Source organism: Mixophyes fleayi, chromosome 5 (assembly GCF_038048845.1).
Source record: "Mixophyes fleayi isolate aMixFle1 chromosome 5, aMixFle1.hap1, whole genome shotgun sequence".
Taxonomy (NCBI): domain Eukaryota; kingdom Metazoa; phylum Chordata; class Amphibia; order Anura; family Limnodynastidae; genus Mixophyes; species Mixophyes fleayi.
The window spans coordinates 111,867,305-111,893,671 of record NC_134406.1 but is presented as its reverse complement, the minus strand read 5'-3'; the positions used below and the strand labels follow the sequence as shown (position 1 = coordinate 111,893,671).

General features: G+C 41.9%; 1 protein-coding gene and 1 long non-coding RNA gene across 2 annotated transcripts in view; one reads left to right on the top strand and one right to left on the bottom strand.

Moving 5' to 3' along the window:
* SLC6A19 (solute carrier family 6 member 19) overlaps positions 1-26,367 on the bottom strand; it is a 102,891-nt gene that overhangs the window by 6,983 nt on the left and 69,541 nt on the right. The window contains exons 9-10 of the mRNA XM_075212696.1: positions 17,636-17,840; positions 11,158-11,317 (exon numbers count right to left, since the gene is read on the bottom strand). Coding sequence (XP_075068797.1) covers positions 11,158-11,317; positions 17,636-17,840 — 365 coding nt within the window. The remainder of the gene's footprint in view (positions 1-11,157; positions 11,318-17,635; positions 17,841-26,367) is intronic.
* Positions 14,018-14,437, top strand: LOC142158593 (uncharacterized). The gene is made up of 3 exons (XR_012692799.1): positions 14,018-14,148; positions 14,237-14,323; positions 14,412-14,437. It is a non-coding gene; the product is annotated as an uncharacterized LOC142158593 (long non-coding RNA).

Sequence of the window (26,367 nt, the reverse complement as noted above, 5' to 3'; positions counted from 1 at the left end):
CCTGAATGACTGTACACTGGATCCAGAGCGCCTGCGATAAGTAACGGCTGTACTTATTATTATTTCGCTTGAATTATTCTGCTACTTTTTCAGAATAAATATTTGTGCATTGGAAACACAAATCGAGATTCGACAATCGTTATTGGATAGCGACAAAATGCTCTTAACAATATGGAGGCTCGCAGCGGAGGTTTCGTTGCCGGACGATACGCAAGACCAACGGATTTCAGTTCCGCAACAAAGGGTGGAGACGCGTCATATACGGGTAAGAACGCAATGTGTTCAAAACCTGAATTTTACTCTGTGTTGTGAAACCAAATGTCCGTTTTGCATAATCTGAAGGTGCGCTAACTAGAATCTAGGGACAAAAGAGAAAACTGTTTCTTTTTCTGTCATATTGCGTTTTGATATATTGGTTTGCATAGTGTATGTGTACTTCCTGCTTAGCATATGTGAACTTCCGGTAAGATTTGCCACGTGGTTAAACAATCGTTTTGATAGTTATCATATGTGCATAATATAATTACTTGTGAAAGCCTCTGAGACATTATTACTATTGTTGGGAACTTTTGATTTTCTGCGCAGAAAAGGTGTATAGTGTGTGATTTTGTAGCGTAGATACACTGTTTATTGTTGATGTGCTCAGTTGCTGTCTGGAGAGACAGGTTGCCCAACTGAAGGACGGTATAAGGGGCAGGTATACCGAATGCGAAGACAAAGGGGGTTTTCGCAAAAGCGCCACCAATAGATAGCAAAGTTTACTGCTAGTTAGTATCAGTAGGCGGTGCGATCTAACCGCATGACAACCGTCAGTGCGAATTGGAGGAGCAGCTAGGAGGAATTATACTGGAAAGGCAGACTGATTGTATCGACTTTGCGCTCCCAGCTATAATAAACTAAGCAGATTTTTGTGGTTGAGCCAGGGTATCGAGGAGCTGATAGCCCTTGGGGCCCACAGTGATATTTCTGTGTTAGGGGTCCTCGCCTGGTGCGAGAAAAAGCGAGTGGACGCAGCTAGTGGAAATACGTCCACCGGGCATTAGAGATCTCTAGCGGTCATTGTAGCAACATAGTTGAAATTGTTTGCTGGAAGGAACAGAGCATTGCGGTGTATCTGTGTTCCGCATAGAAGGTACTGTTCAACATGGGTGCTAAGCATACGCTAGAGATGGCCAGTGTACTGCCTAAGGAAGGGCCTACTGGTTCAGCAAGGTTTCTTATGTGTAAGAAATATGGTGAATACGCAACGGTTAATGCGACACGTGGGTCGAGATGACCAAAGAGTGTGTTATGCCTTTCCCAACAATAGGGAGTTTTAATGCAGAGGTACTAAATAACAAAAAAGATAAAGTGTGGTTGATTAAGTCAACAAAAGTATGAAATAAACATAATGACTGTTTAAAATTGTGGCAAATGGAAGGCAACACGTGGCAGAGCAGCGAGTGCACAGCAGAAGTATGCGTGGTGAAAAGCGCGCGCACAACGGAAGTAGCCATTGAGAAGCGTGGAGAACTCAGCGCAAGCGCGCCCCCGCCACCCTATGTGGCGGGAGGAGTAAGTACAGCCGTTATTAAAAATGAAAAAAAGGAAATTGCTAAGTTATATCCTGTTTTAAGTCAGTTTAAAGCAAGTGTTTCTGAAGAAGAGGATGAACCCACGGTAATTTCAGCCATTGCCCATGCTGTTAATATGTTAGTGGTTCAGCGTAAGTATGGAAAGGGGGCAATGGCTGAGATAGGTGAGAGTAGTGTGACCACTAGGAGAGATAATATTCAAAGTACTGAAGTAGCTAACCCAGAAGATAGTGAACCAGTGGGTACATATCCAGTCCGCACAATATCAGTTCCCAATGGGAAGGCGGATAAGGATGGTGTAGTTCCTTTAAGAAATGTTACAATGCATTGTCCTTGGACTAGATCAGAATTACGTTCCATTATGACTGAATCCCCAGACTCTAGAAATAAGTTGGCTAAGTGGCAGAAATTTGTTAAAGACTTAGGAAATGCACACGAACCAACCAAAAAGGACTGGCTTGTAGTGTTGAGGGCGTGTCTTCCTCCCAATACTAACATACAAAAATATATTAAAGATTGTTCGTTGGAGGAAGATGACACCTTGACAGATGAGATTAATCAAGAGAATATAGAACAAATTGTCACACATTTAGCCATCTATTTTCCAGTAGTAGCGAATTGGAGTAAAAATTTCACCATCAAACAGAAAGATAATGAAACAGCATCAGATTACTTCGCTAGAGCTCTAACAGCGATAGCACGGTTCACTGGGATATCAAACATAGGTGAGGACCCACATCACAGAGAAGTAGCTGTAGGAGTATTAATGGATGGCCTTCGAGAAAATTTAAAGACGAGGGTACAAACCACATTTCCTAATTGGAGAGGCATAACAGTAGATTCTCTTAGGGAGTCTGCTGTGGAGTATGACAAAAACCTTTTTAGAAAAAAGGAAGAGAAAAGTGATAGGTTAATAACGGTAAGTATACAGGCTCTAGAGGGGATGCATACACGACCAGCAGCATACAACCCACATAACAAGAAACATAAAATGATCAGGTGTTTCAACTGTAATGAGGAAGGACATTACATGAGAGATTGTAAGAAGGAAAGACTCAATGCACAGAGGGGTGGGTCACGTAGATATCCTCCAAGGAGGAATTCACAAAGACTAGAAGACTCACATCTACCCGCGCATCTAATAGCAGCAAATGCTGTGCGGGAAAGCGATAGTCAGCGCTAGGGGTCAGGTCATACCTGTAGTCTACAGCCAGTGAGGTTAACTGAGAGTCTGAGACAAGAACCAACAATGATAGTTGACATAGCTGGTAGGAAACAAACTTTTCTTGTAGATACAGGGGCGGCCAGATCTGTGATAACCTCTCCTTTTAATCTACAGGTGACCAGTAAGACTATTCCAGCTATGGGGGTAACGGGAAGAGTGTTACATTATCCTATAACTAAACCCACAGAAGTTACTATCGGGCCCCTGCATACTAAGCATTCGTTTCTCTTAGCTGCAGCAGCTCCTACTAACTTGCTAGGGAGAGACTTGTTATGTAAAATGGGATGTGTCATATACTGTACCCCAGATGGTGTGTTCTTAGATATACCAGAGAAGGTCGCGCATGAGGTACAGGATATATTGGACACCCCTCAAAGGTTAATGTTGCACTCTGCCGTTGTAGAACAAAGTCCATCTCAAGTAAAGGGGATGTTGCTGGAAATACCGGGTTCACTGTGAACCAGAGATGGACAGGACACTGGATTGATGGCAAATGTAGCCCCTGTCATGGTAAATCTAAAAAGTGGTAAGATAGCTCCAAAAATCCCACAGTATCCATTAAAACCGGAGGTGGAACTAGGGGTATATCCTGTTATTGAGAGGCTGTTGCAACAAGGGATTTTAATTCGTACCTCCAGCAAAGCAAATATTCCCATTTTCCCTGTGAAGAAGAGTGGGGGGAGGGGCTATAGATTAGTCCAGGACTTAAGGGGAATTAATAAAGTTGTTGAGAGCCAATTCCCCGTAGTGCCGAATCCAGCTGTCATCCTTATGCAGATTCCACCATCTGCTAGTCATTTCACTGTCATTGATCTATGTTCTGCTTTCTTTTCAGTCCCTCTTCACCCTGACTGCCAATACCTTTTTGCATTCTCCTACCAGGGGGTGCAATATACATGGACCAGACTGCCCCAGTGGTTCATTGACAGCCCCAGTATTTTCTCTCAAGCCTTACATGACTGTTTACAAACTTTCCATCCTAGCAATGGGTCTGTTCTAATTCAATATGTGGACGATTTGTTGTTGTGCTCTTATTCTTTTATGTCATGTTTACATGATACTAAAATGTTGTTGCTCCATCTCTCGCAAACAGGGCACAAAGTGGCAAAGGACAAGTTACAGCCATGTCAGACTAAGGTCAAATACTTAGGGCACTGTCTCACCCAGGGGCTAAGACATCTGACGACTGACAGAATTGAGGCCATACAACACATGACTCTGCCTCAGAGCCAGAAGCAAATTCGTACCTTCTTGGGGATGTGTGGATACTGTAGATCCTGGATCCCAAGTTTTTCTATTCTGGCATTACCATTGCAGGAGCTAGTCTCTTCCTTGAAACCAGAATGTGTCGTACACACAGAAGAGTCAGAGCAAGCGTTCTTTAATCTCAAAGATAGTCTGACTAGAGCACCTGCAATGGGAATACCTGATTATGAAAAGCCTTTTGAGCTATACTGTACGGAAGATGATGGTTGTGCAGCAGGTGTTCTCACACAGAAACATGGTGACGCTAGCAGACTAGTAGCATACTACAGTGCACAATTGGACACTGTGGCACGATCACTCCCAACATGTCTCAGAAGTGTAGCAGCGACAGCTCTACTGGTAAGTAAGAGCAAGGATGTAGTATTAGGACATGATTCAACTGTCTATACACCCCATGCTGTATCAGCTCTGTTAAACTGAGCTCAAACCAGACATGTTTCCTCAGCTAGATTCACAAAATGGGAACTAGCTCTGATGGCACCCTCAAACATCACCATCAAACGATGTAGCACCTTAAATCCAGCTACATACCTTCCATATGTCTCTCGAGAGACACAAAGGGTGGGAGGTGAGGAGACCCTGGGTGATGATGAGTTTGGCAAGAGTACTGATACGCATGATTATATGGAATACCTGAACCAGACCTTTACTGCCAGGCCCGACATACGTGACACCCCCTTAGAAAATGTTGATTTTACATTTTATACAGACGGGAGTTATCATAGACAGACAGAGACGGGAGAACTATGTACTGGTTACGCTGTTGTAGACGATCAGGATGTTGTAGAAGCTGAACCCCTTGGCCCACCTCACTCAGCCCAGGTGGCGGAACTAGTAGCATTAAGGAGAGCTTGTGAGTTGGCAAAAGATAAATCAGCCAATATATATACTGACTCTAGGTATGCCTTCGGGGTAGTTCACGATTTTGGGGCCCTTTGGTGTCTTAGAAACTTTGCGACAGCAGCAGGTATGCCAGTGGCAAACTCACATAAAAGGACTTCTGACAGCGATACGGTTACCCAGGACAGTAGCCGTCATAAAGTGTAAAGCCCATAACTCTGAAGAAGACCCGGGGGTAAATGTATCAAGCTGCGAGTTTGCAACTCCAGCGATTTTCTCAGGAGAGTTGAAACTAGCCGATGTATGAAGCTGAGATTTCATGCAAAATCGCCAGAGTTGTGCTTCTGTCAAAATCGCTGTTTGCAAAATCGCCAGTGATCAAACTCCCGACTGTTTGCCACTGCAGCTATACAGCTCTCAAATGTATGAAGCTGCAAGTTAGCAAACTCAGGAGAGTTTGCTTCAAAACACGCCAGATACAACACGCTGCTTGATAGCAGCGTGTTGTATAAACACATCACTGTTACACTGCCCTGGCAGTGTTAAAATGTTAAAGAACAGATAAAAGTTGAAAAAAAAAAAAAGTGTGAGGTCCCCCCGCTATTTATGCTTAACCCTAGTGCTGCCTGACTAGTGCTGGTCCCGTGAAAATCGGGGAAAAATTTTGCGTGGGGTTCCCCCGATTTTCACTTTACCAGCACTAGGCAAACCAGCCAGGGTTGGTGGCACTATAGCAGGGAGACGCGCAGCAGGGGTCCCCCTGCCATAATGACTAACCAACCCTAGACTATTCAGCGCTGGGCTGGATTCCCTAGGGAGTGGGGTCCACTGAAAAAAACGAGCGGGCCCCCCCCCCTAGAAAGAACCAGCCCAGTGCTGATAGCACTAGGGCTCTTCCTACCACCCCTGGGCTGTGGGTAGTAGGGTAATACAGCGTAAAGTAGTTAAAAAAACAAACTGACACCAATTTTGTTTGTGGAACTACAAGTCCCAGCCAGCCAGGTTGCCAAAAACAGTGTGGCCATGCTGGTGCTTGTATAACTACAAGCACCAGCATACCCATGGCAGCCAGGGCATGTTGGCACTTGGAGAACCACAAGTGCCAACATGCTCTGACATCCCTGGCTTGCTGGGCCCTGTAGTTACACAAAGAAAAAAGTTTACAAAGCCACAACACCCTCATAGAAACCACATACATTTATTAAAAATAATAAAACCCACAATAAAGACACTAACCACCCTCTTTTAAACCACAAGTATTTATTAAAATAATAAAACCCAAATACTTACCGATGATGCCTTCTTTCTTGCTCCAATGTCACTTATTATTTGTAAATCCATCTTGCCGGCTTGCCCCAGTCCCAGCCATTGATACCTCCATAAGGGAATCTGTGCCATCAGGAACTCTTCGCCCAGAAGGGGCACATATTTGTACATCCCGAATCTTGAGTCTTGATTGAAGATAAAAATAAAAAAAAGCCAGGAGCCGCCGCAAACACCTCCTACCTAGTAGGAGGTCTGTTCCGCAATGCTCTTACGCTGTTTGCGTAAGAGCTAACTACTGTATTATGGTATTTTCCCACGCTAGTGGGGAAATCACATAATACTGTATCTAGCGCTTACGCAATTAACGTAGCGCATTGCGCATGCGCTACGCTACTTGCGTAACCTGTAATACAGTAAAACCAGGTTACGCAAGTAGCGTAGCGCTTGCGCAATGTGCTATGTTAATTGCGTAAGCGCTAGATACAGTATTCCCTTATGGAGGTATCAATGGAGCTCCGGCAGCTATATGACAGGTCAGTGTAACAGTGATGTGTTTACATCTCACTGTTACAACACAGGAGAGTTTGCCAAACACCGCAGAGTTAGCTAAACTCGGGAGTGTTTACATCGCTCAAAATCGCCAGAGATGACCAGCGATTTTGAACATCGCAGCTTGATACATTTCCATTTTTTTTAAAAAAATCGTTTACCCGCGATTTGCCGCGATTTAAACACGCTGGCAAACTCGCACTTTGATACATTTACCCCCCGGTGTCATTGGGCAACAACATGGCAGACGAAGCTGCTAAATGGGCGGCAGGGCAACCTATGACTGTGTCGACCGAGACTATGATGGTTTTTCAGACATTAGACATGCAGAAATTAATTGAAATGCAAGATTTGTGTTCCCTGCAGGAAAAGGCGGTCTGGAAGGCGAAGGGATGTGGTCAAGAGTCCTCAGGACTCTGGAGGGATGGACAAGGTAAGCCTGTAGCTCCCAGAACATACTATCCAAGCCTGGCTGAAGCAGCACACGGTCTGACTCACCTGGGTAAAGAAGGTATGTGCAAACTGGTGAGAGCATATTGGTGTGCTCCTGGATTTTCCTCTCAGGCTGGTAAGAAAGCAATGTCATGTCTTACTTGTTTGAGGAAAAATGTCAGGAAAACTATTCCAACTGAGCCATCCCACATCCCTCCTACAGACGGACCTTTTCAGGTAATACAAATTGACTATATCCCATTACCACTGTGCAGGAATCTAAAGTATGTGTTAGTATGTATTGATGTGTTTTCCGGTTGGGTAGAAGCATATGCGGCAGCCACTAATACTGCTGTGTTCACTGCAAAGAAAATTGTACAAGATTTTCTGTGTAGGTTTGGTATCCCTTGAATCATTGAAAGTGATAGGGGTACCCACTTTACTGGTGATTTCTTCCAAAATATGTGTAAACTCATGGGAATCAGTAGCAGACTTCACACCCCTTACCGACCACAAGCCAGTGGTAAGGTGGAAAGAGTAAATGGTACCATTAAGAAAAAGCTTGGTAAGGTAATGGCTGAAACTGGGTTAGCGTGGCCTGAAGCTTTGCCACTAGTCCTCCATAGCATCCGAACCACTCCTAGACCTTCTCTTAATCTGTCCCCCTTTGAGATACTGTTCAGCCGACAACCGCAAGACGACTTAAAGTGTAATAATGAAGTGACTGTGCAATATCTTATAAAAATGAGCAGACAGCTGAAACAACAACAAAAACTCAAAATGCTGTCACCTGGTATGCCAGAAACGAACTGTCATGATGTTGAACCAGGGGACTATGTTATGATCCGCAATTTTTTATGTTCAGGTTGTTTAACAGACCGTTGGGAAGGCCCGTACCAAGTGCTGCTGACCAGTACTACATCACTGAAGATTGCAGAGAGAGACACTTGGGTCCATTCCACCCACTGCAGGAGAGTAAGTAACCCGGAGAAAGTGTGAGATAAAGCTGAGACCGACGACACTGATCTGTCACTCGTAAACCTGTTTCGGGAGACCTAAAGCCTGCAGTCAAGACACCTGAACCAGAGACGTTGCCTCAGAACTATCTTTCCAGCGATGGAGTGGCGGTTTTTGTTTTTCTTTTGTTCCAGGATTTTCCTTGTTTTTACTTTTTATAGGACATTCGATTTTTGCGAAGGAGGATGGAGGACAGAGGCAGGTTCTGGTAGTGATACGGATGAGATGGAGTTAGTAGAATATCCAGAGCAGCCCATTATCAAGCTTAGTACAGGGGTTATGAAAAAGTCTGCTAGCTCGGGAACTCAGAGACAGTGTGAGGGGCTATTGTCTGATGAGTATTGCATCTGTAAGTTCTGTGAATCCCTAGTTGAAGAAAAGGGCATCCAGCGATGCCAGTCCACCAGTACCCTGGACATGGGCGGGCATCCCCTGGAGGATTATCACTCCTTAGTGGGTAAGGTTCTAAATCAAACTGAGTGCTGGGTGTGCTCACATGTGCCTCAGGGACAGCATAACATAGGACTAGTACCATTCCCACTAAACATCTCTGAGGTACTAGAATTGAAGGGAGGGAGGCCCATAGAAGGGAGGTACAATAACACTAGGTCCCCTAGTCTGAAGCTTCGACAATACTCCTTAGACAGATCCTTACTGTGCCTAAACAGCACTCATGCAAAGCGTCTGCAGAATTGGGAAGCTGACCTATCTGATCAGACAATGGCTCGCCACACTCATTTTTTTAGAGAGACTTGTAAGGTCACCAATAGGCAGGACTGATGATGGACACCACAAATTAGGGCGTGTAACTAAACATAAGAAACTATCCATTGGAAAGGTCTCTATAGGTAATTGTAAGAATGTCATCCATGCTGACATGTGTCTCGAACAAATGGAGGCACTAGGCATGGGTAGTTTTGTCAAAACCTTATGTGATATAATTAATGGGCATACTGTTCCTTATGTTCTCCCTGATGATGTGTACTTTGTTTGTGGGAGAAAAGCTTATTCCTGGGTGACTCCGAGTTTCAAGGGTTTGTGTTTCTTAGCTAAACTGGTTCCTGAAATCATGACTATTTCTCATGATGAAATGGTTGGTATTCACAAGACTACATCAACACCATACATACACACACAGTATGAACACCGTGGCAAGAGAAATATGATTCCTGGCGAGGAACCCATAGCTACAAAATTGATTAGTGAAACTGCGGGTTTCCAAGTTATGGTTGCTCTAGATCTTACCAGGACCGCTCGGGGAACATTGAACTTTAAATATATTCAAGACCTAGCTAAATTAATAGATAATATCACCGAGATGTATGATGACACTTTCAGGTATACTGGAAGGGAGCTACAAGCGTACAAGAAGGAGTTGGTGCAACATAGACTGGTACTAAATTATCTCACCTCTATTACTGGTGGGTACTGTGTGACACTAGCCACCCAGTTCGGTGTCAAATGTTGCACGTACATCACCAATAATACGGATGACCCTAAAGAGGTTATAGACCGGAAGATGGATGAAATTTTGCAACTGAAATGGGAATTTCGAAAGAATCATAATTCTTCGTGATATGAGGTCGGGGAAAAGGTGGCAGGTTGGTTCTCATGGTTGAACCCTGTGAAATGGTTCTCTGGTCTGGGGGAGTGGGTACAGGAAATGGTTGCTAGTGTAGGTAAGCTCCTTCTCCTTATACTGGGTGTCATCTTAGCAATTGGTTTGTGTGTCAAATGTGTTCCTACTGTGTTGAAGTGTGGAAAACAGTCTTCTAGGAGAAACACTGAGAACGAGACTGAAAGGGAGGTGAGAGATACCGAGATCATGGTCTGTGAAGAGGTGTTGTATAATCCTGAACTTGAGACGGTTATTAGGTGATAGTTCATAACACTATCAAAGGGTGGAGCTGTCGAAGTCAGCAAATTGGATAAAGTTATTTCAATTGATATCGCGCAAACTTGATTGTCCTTGTCTGAAATTATGTGTACGGCACGCTACGGCGTGGAAGGGTGTATCCAGCCGCAACACGTGGCAATAACAGTTTTTACACTTTAGTATACATTCCCACCAACACACACATTTGTAAATAGAACACATTAATCGTAGTTGCAACACATAGTTATTTATGTCAAAATATAGTAGTGTTTATGTGTAATATTATAAGTTATATGCATATTAGTGATACATATGGTTCAGGTTAAAAGAAATGTGTCATGTCTAATATCATAGTAATCCCCTTTACATCAGCAGCTGTTTGGTGCATTCGGCAAAGAGATCGCACATTGCATACTCTAGTTATTGATGTCAGGGAATAAACCTTTAATATGATATTAACTGTTAAATGGTAATAGACTGATTGTAATTGGAGTGTGGTGGGAAGAACAGAGCTCATCCCCTGGAGAGACCCCCACCTTTGGATTCCTTAGATTGAATCAGCCTATGATGTGTAACCCCCTGTACCTTCCTGAAGCCTGGACCAATAGAAGCAAGCTATACCACCTGCATTGTTTCACTGTATCTCTGTTTGCATATAAGCAGTAGCTCTCATGTAGTGTTCAGTCACTTTGACCACAGACTTCAGACCTGAATGACTGTACACTGGATCCAGAGCGCCTGCGATAAGTAACGGCTGTACTTATTATTATTTTGCTTGAATTATTCTGCTACTTTTTGAGTATAAATATTTGTGCGTTGGAAACACAAATCGAGATTCGACAATCGTTATTGGATAGCGACAAAACGCTCTTAACAATATATATGTATATATATATATATATATATATATATATAAATATATGTATATATTAAAAATGAAAACAAATTGCTATATTGAACTTGAAGCTAACCTTACCATTTCATAAATATAAACCATAAGATAAGCGATTCAATATGAATCTGTACGGGCAAAGCTTCAGTTCAATATTTAAAGAATGACAGTCACGTATTAAGGACATTTTGCTTACAAAAGTAAACAAAAGTAAACATACCTGTCTATTCCATATATGTAGACCACCGAAAACATTTCACAAAATGCTATTATGAGCAAAGGAATGGACCCAGCAAAGTTATCAAACAGAGCAAGCCAATAATTTCCAGATTCCTGCACAAATATAAGTGCAATCAAGAATGAAACAGCACATATTGTACCTATAAAAAAGAAGAACAGATTTAGTGTGCTAATTATCTATTGTCTGGATATGTTGTTAGTATCACAATTTTAATAAGCATTCCATATAGGATTTTCCCTGTCATTAAAATTTCCTATAATTATAAAAAACAAAAACGCTGTAAGGTGCTTTAACTGCTAAATATAGGTTTGATATTCAGTTACCACTTTCCAATGTTTGTACTGTGAGGTGGAGGTAGCTCTCCAAAGTTTTAAATCAAGGGAGGTCTGCAAACAATATATGCCCATATGTTACATTCATCCCATGCATCCAATAAATAATCACTTAAGGGTAAATTCACCAAGCTGCAGGTTTGAAAAAGTGAAGATGTTACCTATAGCAACCAATCAGATTCTAGCTGTCATTTTGAAGAATGTACTAAATAAATGATAACTAGAATCTGATTGGTTGCTATAGGCAACATCTCCACTTTTTCAAACCCGCAGTTTAGTAAATATACCCCTTAAAGTTGATTGCAGTCTCAAAACATCCTCTTACCTTAAGCAGTAAACCAAGGCTAACAAATGATGAAAGTTCAAATTATTTCTTCAACTAGTTTGTTGAATTGGTACAAAAGTTTGAAAATTCACTGGAAAGTCTTGAAATTTAGATGAATTTTAAAAAATTGAGCAAGTTCAACCATGTTAAAGCCAGTTTGCATTTGTTTTAGCTTAAAATATTTGAAAAAATTGAAATGCAAATGGCAAGCCTCGAATGTGAATAGCAAAACTGGATTTTTAAATACACTTGTTAAATACTTTTTGGACATTAAAAAATATAATTTAAAGCAGCAATCCCACAGGTAAGGTATTTTTTTAATTAAAATAGCAAGTTAAGTACCTTTACGCTTTCTTAGCTATCGTCCTACAATTCATTATATTCCTTTCAAATTTTTCTGGGAGGAAAACAAGTATGGCTACCAGACACAAACTCAGGCTCTCAGACTCTCAGCATGACATGTGAAGGCAGAGTGCGTAGAAGGAAGGAGGAGGATTATACAGTGAAAACAGAGCTCAACGGGGAGTTCCAAAGCCTCTCTGCTCACTACATTGTGTGCCATGTGACCATGGTTGCCATGGTAGTCACATTATACTGTGGAAACTCTGCAGAATTATAAATCATTTATATCAATATGAAGAAACAAACCAAGAAAAAAAAAAGGTATATACTAAGCTGATTCTTAAAGCCTGCCACAGTAATTTATTTAACTATTTTGGAAACAGGAGCTGCAAATTTCGAACTGCAAAACCTATGCAGGGTCTATTGAATATTGTACCATGAATATCAAAATCTTCGCACGTGTATTTCCTGCAATATAATCCCATCATCATATTACAGCATACTTGCCAACTTTGGCATATTTTTCTCCGGGCGTTTGGGGGTGGGGCTCGGCGAATCGCATCACTTCGCCACCGCCAATTAAATACTACAGTGAGCCGGAACCATGAGCAATTAGAGACCTTATAGGGTAACAGTAGGAGTCCCAATGGAATTCAATCTGAATGCTATAAGAGTGGGTAGTGCACAGTTTTTTTCTAAAGATGGAAACATATTTTTCAAGCATACTCTAATGAAAAAAAATTATTTCAATTCTAAATTGCCACTCTACAATTTGGAACCATCTTTACGAATGAACAGTATGTCTAATATTAAAGAAACAACCACCAATGCTAAAGACATATTCCTTCTTCACAGAAGATTGTCTTCCGGGCAGATTTGTTTTCATTTGCCCTGAGTTATGACAATGATTTTGCTGCTGCAAACAGTTGAGCTTATTTATTGTATGCAATAGCAATGAACAAATAGCCCTGGAAGACAAACATGATTGAAAGTGGAGTTTGTTAAGCTGGATACACACTACAGAAATTTCGACCCACTTTTTATGCCAAGCAATTTTACATGCAATCGATGGTCGGATTGCTCGGTCCATGGACTACATACACACTAGCCTTGTTTAGGACGAGAAAGGGAAGAGCGGACGTCCCGTTAGCGACTTTTTACAGCCATGTTGTCGTGAACAATGATTTAAATTCCGTACACAATCCAGCGACATTTGCGGGGAAATGTACGAGATACCGAAGACATTAGCATAAAGGGGCAGAGCTTTAGCTATAGTTAACTCCCTTCATTTCTATAAAATAGAAGTTTAGTAATATACATTACATTTAGAAAAACATTTAACTGCTAAAGTGGAATGCAATGAATATTCCCTAATAATAAATAAATAATAAAACCCCTTCGTATGTAATGGAATGCTCCATTCTCGACGTGCATCATTGCTGATTGATCCACAGCAGAAACAAACGCCCATGTCTGAGTGTATAAAATGACAGAGGAACCTGTTTGGCGCCGAGGAGCGTCAGAAGATGGAGACAGAGAAAGTGACAGTGGAGGTTGCGGGTGAGGAGAAGATGCCAGTGGGGGTCGCGGGTGAGGAGAAGGTGTCAGTGGGGGTTGCAGCTACGGACAAAAAATGTTGAAAAAGTTAAGGTGGGGGATGGAGATACTCAAGAAGAGCAAAAAGCAAATCCAATGAGCCCAAGAGAGGTGGAGATGATGGTAAAAGTACTGGACCAGAACAACATTAAAAAAGGTCAGTAGCAGATGTAGTGTACCTGTATTGTAGATGTAGATGTAGTAGATGTATTGTCACATAAAGCAGTTGAAAACACTAATTTATAACCTAATTTTTTATGTCAGAACGAAGATTTAACGGTGAGAAGGCCTGTTTAGATACCACTGATACCACTAATGTTAGCAAACAAGGAGAAATTGAACAAGAAAAATATACTAAAGAAGTTCTACACGAAGGTATTTCAGTGAACATGTGTAGACATGTAAATGCTTTGGGGCACATACCTGTACCGTTATAATAACCAAAATGGCGCCTGTTTTCCAGAATGCTCGGAGGTTAAGCCCGCTACTATTGCGATTTCGCCACAGGGACCAAAATATAGATATAAACTGATCTCGAGCAGTGTGAAAGGTGAGAAAATGAGGGTATTTATGAGGTAGATTGTAAATTACATATATAGAGTTTAAATGATAAACATTTTTATTTCCTTGTTTCATAGATAAAGAAATCAAAGGGAATGGAAACAACATCAAGACCTGTTCTGCCCCAAACCAGTAGCACCTTTAAAAATACCTTAAAAACTATACTCTGCAGTATTCAGCTCTCTGATTGGTATGGGCGCGCTCACTTCTCATGCGGATCTTTCTCTGACAGCTGTGTGTGTTACAATTTGTGTACCTTTTTCTTGCAATAAAAATGTTGCTTGAACACTGTGTGGTTTATTCTGGGTAATTCACAATTATAGGTTAATAAAGGTTAATATAAATTTAATAGGTTATAAAGGTATAAGTGTATAAAGAGTAAATATGAATACAGAGACGCAAAGGGTAATAACACACGTGCTTTACACAAGTGTAATGGTCTGCAGCCAGACAGGTGCAATATACATCGATACAAAACACAGTGATGTGCGGATTCCGCACCACGTGGGACTGGGATTGACATAAAAATTACCATACACACTCCCCCCAGGTCGAGGAAGTATCGGAGGATTGTCGTGGATCCGTTGGAAGTTCATACACACTGCACACTGGTAACGAGATTGGAACGAAAATATTAAACGGTACGACCAACCAAATGAGGCGAGAATCGTCCATTTGGGCAGACTTTCGACCATCGTGTAACTGTACACACTGACCCGACTTTTGAACGAGCGGTCGTATGTCGGCAGTTTGAGACGATTATTGGACGAAAAGAGTGTAGTGTGTACCCAGCTTTAGATATGTAAATGTTGAATCTGCAGACTGCAACCTGTCTGCAGTATTTCTCATGTTGAATATGTGTTGTGCTACTTTTACACCCTTCTGTTGAATCTGCAATGTTGTAACAAAAGTCTCATTTTATTGTTTGTTTGTATGCTGGTGAAATGAACAGGCCACAGCCTGTGCAGCACCTCTGATCTCAATGTATTATTAAGTGTATACAGTCATTATCTAATACACTACAGAGTTCTCCTTTAACATAATGCATTTTTTCAAAATATGTGTATATAATTTATTGGAGGATTGTGAATTGTCTTTGAATACCTCCTTGTGACAACAAAGTGTCACAATAAGAAAGAGACGACACACAAGTACAACTGAAAAAATTAATCCTCGCTTTAAGATTTGTGAACAGCAATGAAAGAAATTGGTGTCATTTACTTAAATTCAGTCAGAATACACTGTTATCAATGCTAAATCTCACAGGCTCAGATTACCAAGCTGATGTTACATTTTAAAAATGTGGGAGCTGCCAACCAATAAGATACATATCAAATAGTGCGGCTAACTTTAAACAATGTCCCTTGTATTAGATTGGTTGTTATCTCCAACAATTAGAAGGTAGTGAGTGGGAGAAGGAGTAATTAATTATTGTTGGAAATGCCACTATTCCATATCATTTAAGAAACTCGTCTGTATTTTTGCAGAGTGGGGGATTTAATTTTTCATTAAATGTAGATGAATCATGTCATGCATGGTTTTGCCTAGGACTTGGTGGATTTTGGTGCACTGCCATATCCAATACAATATGTTTACTGAACTTGTTTACAGAATAATTAGTGGAATGACATCCAATATACAGAAAAATGGTATTGTTCGGTTACTTAATATTGACAACAAATTCTCAGGGAACATTTTGGACTGTTCAAGAAAATTGGTGTCCACTGGAAACTGACTTTTGTTGACATTCCTCTTGATCAATGCTGCTACATTTAAATGGTTGAATTTTATGGACTCTAAGGGGGGTATTCAATTGTTAGCGAGACGGGTGAAAATCCCGCGCTCGAAAAAATATTACCGTTAATACGGTAATTTGCGCGTAAATACCGTTAATACGGTAATTCACTCGCTGAAATTCAGCAAGTAATTACCGTATTAACGGTAATATTTTTAGAGCGCGGGATTTTCACCCATATCGCTAACAATTGAATATCCCCCTAAGGGGCATATTCAATTGTCCCAAAGTTTGAGCGCTCAAAAAATATTACCGTTAATACGGTAATCTCTCGCTGGATTTCAGCTCGCAGCTCCCTGAGCTGCGAGCTGAAATCCAGCTAGTATATTACTGTATTAACGGTTTTTCCGCACAGGATTACCGTAATCCTGCGCGGTCCACGGGATTTTCAGCAATCCCGCGGACAATTGAATATGCCGGGGGCATATTCAATTGTCCGCGGGATTGCTGAAAAACGTTAATACGGTAATTTACTCGCTGGATTTCAGCTCGCAGCTCAGGGAGCTGCGAGCTGAAATCCAGCGAGAGATTACCGTATTAACGGTAATAGTTTTTCCACGCTCGCTCCCACGGACAATTGAATACCCCCCTAAATGAATCTACAGTAGGTTTATATTCCATAATTCAACTGTGTAATTCCTCAATCCATTTATAGCAGCCCAACAGGCAATCTATTCAAGATTTACTTCAACTACTCTACTTTATTTGCAGAAATTATCCTAAATAGTTTAATACAGGGAAGTTTTGAAACCATGACACTTCAGAGATACTTTAGGAGCGTTTTGAAAAATTAAGTACCACTGGACATAAACATAATGAAATTCTATTGTATTTAAAATAAATAATACATATTGCATATTGATAAAGAACAGATACTGGAAATTAGAAATGGCAAACAGAAATTAAATAATGGTACTGTGTAATTGATAATTCGTAAAAAAAAATTGTAATACAGCCATTTTATTTATATATTTACACTGATGCAAAGAAATCCACAATGCTTACAAATAAGCAGCCATATTAACGCTCCATTTCATAATAAGTACAACACCACTTTAAAAGTTTTCTTTCCTGTTGTGGCCTAAATTATAGCATTTGAAGTTGACAGTCTCCTTCCTTACTGATCAGTAATCCTAATACACAACTCATCTGCCAAATTATATATTTGTCTGTGATTTGTTAATGAAAGATTGTGCAGAAATGGATGGTCTGAATGGGTGTTGTTGAACATGATTGGGCTCTTGCTATGGTTTCTTATTGTGGGCACAAAGTATTTTGGTCTGACACTGTATACTTGTACTGTATATCCACATGGGTACATGTGACTTAGAGCAATACATCTGTGTACAGATAATGGAGCTTCATTGTTAACCTGAAGTTCTTTAAAGAACAAGTCATGTAGTTTTTCAGGTGATGCCTAAAACTAATACAACAACACATGTCATATTTTTATTGGCCTGTTCTGTCTACACAGAATAACTTCAGTTTAGTAGAATTGAAACATACCGGTCACAGCTTCTTTTGGCCACGATTTTGGTATTACTTTGAGATCCATTAATGGTACTAGAACACCTTCCATATTACCAAACATGGAGGAGAGCCCTAAGCAAAAGAGCATGATGAAGAACAAAACAGACCAGAGAGGGGATATTGGCATTTTTGTTATGGCTTCAGTGAATACGATAAAAGCTAATCCGGTTCCTTCCACACCCTACAAAAATAAAAAAAAAATAGATGTCACTCATACAGTACAACAAAAATAACTGCGTGAAGAAAATACAGAAAAAAAGGCAGAATAGATTTTGTTTGTCACAATACAATTATTACTTTCCATGTGTAAAACTGATCATCCATTTTTTATTTATTTTAAAATATAAGGTTTTTTTTTTATGTTTTATTTACCTCTACCTTCTTATTATATTCAAGAGGCCAAGTTATATGATGATAGTTACATTAGCGTGCACTATTATTTAAAATAACCTTCTCAGAGAAATAATGCCCGAAATACTGGACTATGATGATAATGTACCATTGAGTCAGAAGAGAAGTTGTTCTAAGTTGCAGAACCTATATAGTGAAATATTGGCCTTATGGCTTGACAGGCCACGAGGCAAGTGTTTTATTTACCTCTACCTTCTTATTATATTCAAGAGGCCAAGTTATATGATGATAGTTACATTAGCGTGCACTATTATTTAAAATAACCTTCTCAGAGAAATAATGCCCGATATACTGGACTATCATCATCATCATCATTTATTTATATAGCGCCACTTATTCCGCAGCACTGTACAGTGAACTCATTCACATCAGTCCCTGCCCCATTGGAGCTTACAGTCTAAATTCCCTAACATATGCACATAGAGAGAGAGAGAGAGAAAGAGAGAGAGAAAGAGACTAGGGTCAATTTGATAGCAGCCAATTAGTCTACTAGTAGGTTTTTGGACTATGATGATAATGTACCATTGAGTCAGAAGAGAAGTTGTTCTAAGTTGCAGAACCTATAGAGTGAAATATTGGCCTTATGGCTTGACAGGCCACGAGGCAAGTGTGATATAATATTCCTTGGCATATCTTCTGACAGGTTCTTCAAAAACCAGCCTGATGAAGTTTAAGGGATAGATGTATCAAACCTTGAAAAATTAAAATTGGAGGTATTGCCTATAGCAACCAATCAGATTCTAGACTTCTTTTTCTAGAACGTGCTACACTTCAGGCAACAACTTTATTTTTCCTGTTTAGAAAGTTTTGTTAAATCTACCCCTAAGATCAAAGTGCTCTGTGTGCCTTGAAGTAATCTAAGATTAATAAAGGATTTGAGCTAATTGACTAGCTTTTGTTTTTTCCCACTCTGCTAAAAGATCTCTACTACATACGACCCTGAGTTGCAAGCTGGCTGGACTTAATCATCTTTCTGGAATTGACTGTGAATCGTCTCAAATGGCCAGGCAAGAAAACTTTATGTCGCTAAATGATCACTGAAATCTGGATGTACTTTGAGATCCTGCATAAATTGGATATAGTCTTAACTGATATGTTGGTTACAATACCAATACATACAATTTATGCTTTTTCTTTTAATACTTGTAGTAAGGTTGCAAAGTTTGTCTTTCCTTTGACTGATTTGAACATCACGTGGTTAAAAAAATATAAACATTTCTGTGCCCTGTACCTTGATGAAAGAGAAAATATTTATTTGTGGCATATGGATAGCAGTTAGAGATAGCTCTATGCCCTGCCTCCGACATGATCTTATTCTCCCAAATAAAATGCATCTAAATTTTTTGAAAACCAGTGGTAAGTGACAGAGTAGTGTCATCAGGCAAAAGCAAGGTTGTTTCTAGAATATACTGGACTAACATTTATATGCAATTGCTGAATCCACTCAGCTCCACTGTCATTGCTGTTGTCATGGGGGGAAGTGGGGGAAGCCTTCTCAGTCCTGCACTACTTAGATCTATTGCTTCTCCCCAATTTCTCAATAACCAAACCAACACTTGACTATTCATCTAATTGATTTACCTTATATTACATGCCAGACCATACACCCATCCCACCTTTTCCTACACTTCCCAGCCCACCCTTAGTTGATTCTCCCTTGTAACTGTTAAATATGATTTTTTGTTAAGGCCTCATAAGGCCTTTGTTCAGCCATTTTATTGTAACTTGCATAGAAATATTATTTGCTAGAAGAGATTATTCATTTTTCTGCTGACTTGCAGTCTTGCAATATGTGGGCCTATGGCCTTGAAGTTGAACTAATAGAGAACACCAAAATAAATGTATCAAGGTATGAAACAATGAACATTTTGATATCCAGCTCGTAGTATGGCAGCTGTGCCCTTGGTGTTGCACATAGCATATCTCCAACTCCCCTTGAGATAAAAAACAATAGCCTAATCTGTCCTTAGAAGGGGGAGAAAAATAAACACTACAAGAATACTGAGAAAGTTAATCAGTAGCGCCTCTCATAGACTAATGGTATAGAATTTTATGCATATGACATGGGATTCATTTATTTAGTAGGCTATAAAAACTTGTATCTTTGTATCAATAAACTAGAGAATATTCCTTGTATACAGAACTTGGTCTGTGTCAATTCTCTCCAGCTGATTGAAGCGCTTCCAGATATACTTGACACCACAGGCAGACTTGGGTCAGAATTTTAGATCTAACAACTTGGAGGTCCCACCAAGATTCGCTGTCCAGCAGGCTACAAGACAGACAACGGAGGTTTCCCAGCACATTGAACCCCAACATCCGCGGTCAGTAGATTTCTACTCGTTGGTCTTCCTAGTCTGGGTCACCTTATGTCTGTCTGAGGCACCTGACACGCGAATTTGTGAGTCTCAAGTATCATCTGATTAATATAATACAGTATTAACCCAATTTGTTTACTGTAATTGTATTGTTGATTAGATTTTTGAAAGATGAGTGAATTTTGAGTGCATGTGTTTGTACCTATTGTATGATGTATAAAGCATGAAAGTCACATAATACATTGATCAAAGAAGCATGTAATGGAATAGAGGGATTTAGAGAGTTTCTGTTTTGAACATTGAGTGAACATTTTAGACACCATCCCCAGAGATATATCAAAGAAGGGAGATTCGGCAATCTGCCCAAATTGTGTAAGAGAGAATTCCAAAGACCCTTCGTCCCAGATACTGTCAAAGAAGCTATTTAGCACGGACATACAGTACAAGGAGTCCACAGAACGGGACGTCCAGTGCAAGGACAACCCACAGAAACTAGATAAGAGTCCTGATTTGGACTCAACAGAATACTGTCAATATGAGTAATATAGATAGTAAACAGATGACAGCAGCTCCCTCATAGATATGATGCACAAAGACTTTAGGAAATGGGGGAGTAGAAGGTCTGCAGGGAATTTTTCAAGAAAGCTTGGATAGCCAAAAAAGGAATTGATATGTGTGGATAGAGAAACAAAGGTGTTGCAAGTGGTAATGTGACAAGAACAAAGGGGTACTGAGATCAAACCCCAAGATATTGTTTGAGGTGGCACAGAAAAGTTAAGAGATCTGAAAAGTCAAAATATATGTGGATATGCTAAATGCATCAGAAGCTGAATGATGAATCAAGTAGGTTGTATATTATAAATGTATGTTTGATCCTGCGCAGCTGAATGAGTGAAATGTGCCCCTCCCTCATTCTGTGTAAAAGATTTCAGTGTGTTGAGATAACATGTTGAAGCTAACTTTTATTTAGTGTAATGCTGGGACTTGTAGTTCCACAGCAGTAGGCTGGAAGATGTCAGTTAAGTTTTCTTTCTCTGTATGTGAGTTTTGTCTCCGTCTTACTGCGTGTGAGGGAGATCCGTGATAATTCACGCTGTTTGTTTTCTGTCTTAGTGCTCTCTAAGGGAGATGTGTGATTTAGTTTAAATCAAAATGTTTGTCTGTCTTGTCCGTTTTTTACAAGAGACATGTTTCAAGGTTGAAAAAGTTGTACATTCATTGCATAATGATAAGCTTTTAAAGAGATACAAAAGAAGTTTTAAAATGTTTGGTCCGATTGCACGGACAAGATTGTAAATAATGTACATTATCACTATTATTACTAGTGTCGGAACAAAGTTGGCTGGGATCCAACAAGGCGTTTCTGTATTTAAACAAAGAAATTTTGTTTCTGAAGCTGAGAAAAATAGCTTTCTTTTTAATGAAGTTGAGAATTGTGGGAGTGAGCTTACATGTAGATATTAAAAGCTGTTTTTATCTTTGTTAAAATGGCGCTGATAAATGTTCTCAGAAATCAGGAGAGTTAGTTATGCCTTTAAAGAAATGTTACGAGATAAAATGTCATCTGTGAGCAAGACTTAAGTGAATATATTTGTACTTTCAACCTGGAAATCACAGAATCTAAAAATATGTGTGAATATTTCGTCACAGGAGATTTTGTTGAGAAAATGTTGAGTGATTTACAGACACAATGTGTGGTGTCTAACGAGAGTACTCTGATTTATGAGACAGTGCTGCTTTTAAAATGGTTGAATACTTGGAACCAATATTCCAGATTGAATGTTTCTAAACCTGGAAATTTAATTAGTGTCATTTAAGAGGGCGGTACTAAGAGATAAAGAGAAAGGAGTGGCTTTGAACACTCGCCCAGGTCTCGTCACTTTGACATTCCCTGTTTGTGAGATTAGGAACTGCCCCTTTGAGGAAATAATTTTTTCAAGGCATGGAACGCATAGCGTCACAGTTAAGCTTCTAGCAACTGTTCACTGGTTACCTGTTAACAGTGTACACGCATGTTACAGTAATTCCTAGTGAATAAATGTTAATCTCTATGCAAAAGTTTTTTTTTTATTCACAGGTCTCCAGCTGCAAAGACCCATTAGGCAATCCAGATTGCATTGATCCAACTTCCAATGAATAGAAGTTTGCAATATGTTTTGATTTACAGCCACAACAAACATAAGTATAAACTAATGAAGGATTTAAATAACGTAGACTCTGCTGAGTAATGATTACCTTGTTTTGGAAAGAGATAATAGAGTTATTGGGCTATTCACTTAGCAAATGCATGAACCAGATGGTTTTTCTGTATGTGCAGAAAGCAAAAGATTTTTATTTGTATCCTCATTACAGTTTTGAGTCAATCGGTGTTTGTAAAGACATTTACTGCCCTTATTTATTGTGCTATAATCGTCATATACTGTAAATAATTATTTTATCGTGGGTATGGTAATGCATTGATGGGAAGTCAATATTTGTACAGAAATGAAAAAGACTTTAAGAGCTATCATCTGTGCTCCTGCATTAGCACTTCTAGATGATAGCAAGCCATTTACACTCTCCTCTGAGCAGAACCAAATGTTTAACCAATTTTAAGCTGAAATAACTTCTGCGCCAGCACTTGCTTTGCCAGATTATGACAAGCCTTTCACGTTATTTTGTAATGAAGTCAGTGCACATGTACAAGGGGTACTGACACAAATACATGGTCGCAAGCTAAGGTCACTTGCATACTACTCTGCTTTAGTGCTTGAAGAGAGTATAGATATTGTGCTAGGACACCCAGTTACCTTAACGGTACCGCACGCTGTGACAGAAACCAAGCACAAACAAAACATTTGTTACCGGCCACATTTACTAAATATGAAGATATACAGCACAATGGACATTCCCTTCTATTGTGAAATGAGTGACATATAACACTTGCCGAGCGCACTGTGTATTTTCTTCCTCCCGATCCTTTTTTATCCTTCCCTAAGAAATCCAGAATTAAAAGACAAAAAAAGGAAGCACAAGAGGCCCCAGAGCCTCTCATGTTCACAGATATATGTTAAGATCTTCAGACAAGGGGAATCTGAGTAAAATGTATTTTACAAGTTTTTTTAAAAGCTCCAAGGGAGACCAGAGAGTGGAGTTCATTGATATTAGCAGGAGGAATATAGATTGCACGTTATTTTCCTTTGCTGTACGCTGTAGATGTGTACTAGTGTGGAGGGACAGAAGACGCTGGAGCCGGTGCCCGTGAAGAGGGCGAAGATATCCGGCAGCGCTGTGCCCCTGGAGGGGCTGAAGAGGTCCCCGATGGTGCCCAGCTACAAGAAAGAAGAGGAGAAGTACTCACCCGTCCAGCGATCCAGCGGCGGTGAGTATAACTTTCTTTCTGCAGGTCCCGTCCGCGGGGGAAGGATGAGCCAATCAGGGCTCATCTTTCCCCGCTGGCCAATCAGCGGCCGGATGCGCGAGCCAATCGCGGCTCGCGCCCGGCCATTCAAAAGATTGGCGCCGACGCGAGCCAATCAGCGCTCGCGCCGGCGGATGACGTCACGCCGGCGACTATATAAGTCGCCGGGTGGCGCCATTTTGCCAGAAGTCCGTCGGCGGAGAAGAGAGAGGACGTCTCTCCACGACGTCGAGCCAGAAGACCAGCGGCAGCGGCGGCAGGGGGCCCTTGTAAGGGCCGTGAGCTACCCTGCCGCCAGAAGACTTCTATCAAGCCACCGGAGCGGAGATCGTCGGCGGGGAGCCCTTGTCAGGGCTGAGAGCGCCCCCGCCAAGCAGCTTTCAACAGCGCCGAAGCGGAGAAGAGGCGCCGCCGGCTGGAGGGTCTGGAAGACCCGGAGAAGAAAGAAACAGAAGACGGCGTGTCAAGTTGAGTATCCTGCGCAGAGCAGGTAAGTATACTCAACGTTGAATTCGGGCACTAGGCCCGTGGGCACAGCCGGGCACAAGGCCCGTTGGCACTGTAAATTAGGGGCACAAGGCCCAGGGACCTGGGCACTAGGCCCCAACGTGGTAGTGGGCCAGTAGGCCATTAGTATCTGTATAAAGGGGACAAGCCCCTGTTAGTTAGAGAGGGGGACTCAGAGCCCCAGGTGTACAAGGGCACAAGGCCCTTAGGTAGTTAGGGGCCTAGAGGCCATAGGAAGGCCAGAGGGCCTGGTTAGGGGCTGGTAGCCCATCTGCTATTAAGGGCACAAGGCCCTCAGTTAGTTAGGAAGGCCACCGGCCTTAGGCAGGGGCTAGGACCCCTAGGTAGTAGGGCACAAGGCCCTAGTGAGTGGGCTCAGAGCCCTGAGGTAGAGAGGGGGCTGAGGCCCAGGAAACAGAGCAGAAGGCTCTGTGTGTAGCTGGGCAGAGACCCATGGTGTGTAGGGCATAAGGCCCTGGTGGTGTGTGGTAGAGGCGTGGGAGCCTCGTGAGAGTAGGCGCGGTCCTGTGTGAGGTGAGCACACGTGGTTAGGAGGTACGGTCGAGCGTAGGCTCCCGTGGTGCTGTAGCAACCTGCTGGTTGGCTAGCAGCGGTGTGTTCGGGTAAGTAGCGGCAAAGTACTGTAGACTGTATTTATTCTGTCTGTGTGGCGAGTGTAGTTTACATTACAGTATTTTGGTGTGCTTTCTAGCTGTGTCCAGGGGCAAGACGTCAGGCCCCCATTAAAGGTAGGCTCTTGTTTCCTGTGGTTTTCCTGTGCTAACCCGTGCTGTGGGGACAAGTGTAAGTAACAGCATACACATAGTCAGGGGAGAACACATGTAGTTTTCCTGTCCCTTAGGTCCCCGGGGTCACACTGGTACCCAGAGGGGGGTGGCTGAGTGAGTTGGTGGCAGTACAGCACACCTTGAGGCAGTTCCAGGGGCGGCCGTGGTTCTGATCAAGGGTCCTCAAGGTCGGTTCCGTGCAGGTGGACCTGTGGTTCCGGACGTAGGGACACGTGTGAGATACCCGAGTACAGGCAGTCGGTCGGTTCAGTTCGATCGGCTGTTCCGTGCGGCAGTCGGCCCGCGGGTTAGTGTGCTGTTTTACTGAGCCTCAGCCGGGCTTAAAGAACCCGTACTTAGGGCCTGTGTGTGACTCCATAGCAAGAAGGCAGCTTCTTGGTAAGACCTGGGTGAGGGGGTTAGGAACCGCCCTCCGGTTTAGGCTGTGAACACCGGCTGGTGTTCCCCGTAGCGTGTAACTAGTAGCTCCGTTAGTGCACCACATTTAGTTAGTCCTAGTGTTTGACGTAGTTGCGTTGCCGACCATTAGAACGTTGTTAGGGTCGGGTCGCCGTTGTAGCTAGTCCAGTTTGTGGGTGCCATCTTAGTTCACGGAGAGCGTAGAGGGAGGCTGTGTGTCTTGTCATCCGCAGGAGTCGGGAAGGTGCAGGAGAACCGGATCGGAAGTGGGAGTGTCCCGGTGAGTATCACGCTCGATTCCTCCTTTCGGTTAGGCCCTCACCGGCAGGTGTGTGAGGCACTTGAGGCGGGATTAGTCCTCGGATTAGTCTTGGCCTTCAGTGCCTGTAGTCCCCCGCGTCTTGGCAAGAACAAAGTGAGGAGGCGGCAAGGAGCTTGGACTGACCGTGTCCTTGTCCTTTGCCGTAGTCTCGGACAGCCCTTACCTGGTAGGCACGGCCGTAATCTCTGTCTCTATCTCAGAGGGACGTGATTGGAGGTGACTGCGGCTGCGGATCTGCTGGGATAGGATCGCAGCTGGGAAAGTGGAAGCGGACTGGAGGTGACCATCGTTTACAAGGTAAATTCTTTTGTGTGCGTCTGTCCCTGTCTTTTCCCCGCAGGGGGCGTTACATTTTGGCGTAGTCGGCAGGATCAACGATGGCTCATCGGGGGATCATTCCGCTGTACGAGGGATACAGCTGTGTCATCTCTCGTGACGAAGTGGCAGCGTTCACGAAGCAAATCCTGGAACGTTGTGAGACAAGGAAGAAGAAGAGCAAAGGTACTAAACGGCAACCGGTGGAAGAAATGCTGTGCTGGAAG